At 34.1% G+C, this 2,458-nt stretch overlaps 1 protein-coding gene across 1 annotated transcript; it reads right to left on the bottom strand.

The window, feature by feature from the left end:
* Positions 1-982: 982 nt before the first annotated feature.
* Positions 983-1,918, bottom strand: OR4K1 (olfactory receptor family 4 subfamily K member 1). The gene is given in 1 exon segment (XM_065941003.1): positions 983-1,918. A coding segment is annotated over 1 exon segment (936 nt).
* Between the last annotated feature and the right edge of the window lie 540 nt (positions 1,919-2,458).

Below are 2,458 nucleotides of genomic sequence, written 5' to 3'. Positions count from 1 at the left end.
CCATTGTATCGCAAAGAGTTGAACATGACTGAAGCAACTTAGCATGCATGCAAAGCATTATTACAGGTACAAGAATTTTAGATTCTTTCTTCTGTTTTCCAAGAAATACAAAAGAAAAGATCTAAGACTTGATTCTCAGTTGCAAAAAAATTTTTGTCATTTTTGTGCATTTGTATGTTTTAGTACATATCGAATTGACTTTTTCTGTGAATTTAAATATTCTATACCTGATGTATTTGCAGACAATTTCAAAGATATTTGCTATTTTTTATGACTAATGTAGAATTCATTATAACTAACTTTTTCTACTTAAAAATAAGTAGACTAGGGAAATAGATATGTATGTTACAGTTAGCACCAAACATCTAGAAAATGTTTTGTAATGAATAGAAATGAGTATCAAATAATCTAGGAAAAACAGAAAAATTTTATTGGGACATAGCAGCAAATAGGAAAAACTATAAATATCCAAAAATTTTCAATACATGAGGAAAAGATAAGCTAACAAACATGCAACAAATGTATATAAGTGAGGCAAAATCTATGTTTTAAAACAATATTTTTCCACTATGTCAATTTATAGAAAAAAATATTCTAAATAAGTCGATAGAGGCTAACAGAAACATAATTTACTTGAATGTTTTGATTGCAAGGCATAAAAATTACACAAGTTCAATTGGAGAGAATCACAAACTTAGTAACATAAACAGATTTCATGTAGATTAGAATCTCTAAATTATGTAAAAAATATTTTGAAAGGTTTAAAGAGAATTTGTACTTTAGAATTATAAACTATGAAAAACTGGTTAAAATTAAATAGCAAACCCGGAACTGGTTTTATGTAATTCCCTTGCAGTTGGGAAAAAAATCCAATTCTGCAATTTAATAACCCCTGTCCTTAGCAAAAATAATTGACTTGATGCTGTGATCCAGTAGGGGCTCTTCATTTCCATTGCATATTTTTGTTCCTTCATGGTGTTCCCTAGTTTTTCCAGAAGCTCACATGACGGTTTCTCAATTTTCTCATGGCTGATTTAACATCTTCATTCCTCAGAGAGTAGATGATGGGGTTCAACAGGGGTGTACAAACAGTGTAGAACACAGAAAGGAACTTATCCAGAGAAAGTCTGCTAAAAGGTCATATATAAAAATAAATGCAAGGCCCAAAGAAAAGAATCACCACTGTGATATGAGCAGTTAATGTAGAAAGTGCCTTGGATGATCCACTGGAAGAGCGGTGACGGACAGTGATCAAAATGACAGTGTAGGAAATAATTAAAGCCAGAAAACAGCTCAGTGATATCAGGCCACTATTAGTTAGGGTCATAATTTCCATCTCGTAAGTATCCATGCAAGCCAACTCTATCACCAGGGGAAGGTCACAAAAGAAGCTGTCTACCTCATTAGGGCCACAGAATGGCAGATCCACTGTAAAAGCCAAGTGGCTCACAGAATGAAGAATGCCCACAGCCCAGGAAATAAACACAAAAATTATACATAGTCTTCGATTCATAATTGTGCTATAGTGCAGAGGCTTACAAATGGCTATAAATCTGTCATATGCCATAGCTACAAGCAACATCATCTCACTCCCAACGAAACTGTGAAGAAGGAATATTTGGGCCATGCAACCCTCAAAGGAGATAGTTTTGTGCTCCCCAAAAAAGTCCACAAGCATCTTGGGGGTGGCAAAGCTAGATTGGCAGATATCAATGAAAGAAAGGTTACTGAGCAGGAAGTACATAGGAGAGTTCAAATGGGAGTCAGAGGAAACAATAACAATAATCACGATGTTGCCCAGAACTGATGTCACATACACTATTGAGAAGATGGCGAAAAAGAAAAGCTGAAGTTCCCAAGAATTAGAGAGTCCCAGAAGCACAAACTCAGATACCATTGATTCATTTGTGTGAGCCATGTATCCAATCTACTGTTACCTAAGTAAAAGAAAGTCAGGAAAATGTCCCAGTGATTGACACTGTATCTAGTATATATACAAAAGAAATATGATAAGTTTTCAATTAAAAGTTAATTTAATGAGACTATGTAAATAGTCAATGAACTAGTATTTAACATCTATGACTGCTGTGGAAAGTAGAAGTGAAAAATAAAGATAATTAGGTATGGACCCTATCATAGAGAGATAAGATATTCATTTCAAAAATGAAAATATAAAATCAGAAACAAGCAAACAATAACTGATAAAAGAATACCATAGATATTAGCAAAATGAAATAGACTATGCCAAAGTGGTAACATATCATGGGATATATATCATTTTAGCTAAAACTATTTAAAAGCTTGTAATTTGCTAGCCAAAACTGGCTAGGAAATGGCTATTTTAAGCGTGGGGAATAGCAGGACTAAAGCTACAAAGGTGAAAAACGTGAAAGACATCCTCAGAGAGCCGTGAGTCAGTGGCTTGGCTGGAGGAGGGTGTGCTTAAGGAACAGTAAAA

This window comes from Muntiacus reevesi, chromosome 7, assembly GCF_963930625.1.
Source record: "Muntiacus reevesi chromosome 7, mMunRee1.1, whole genome shotgun sequence".
Taxonomy (NCBI): Eukaryota; Metazoa; Chordata; class Mammalia; order Artiodactyla; family Cervidae; genus Muntiacus; species Muntiacus reevesi.
This window is presented reverse-complemented; position numbering and strand designations above follow the sequence as displayed.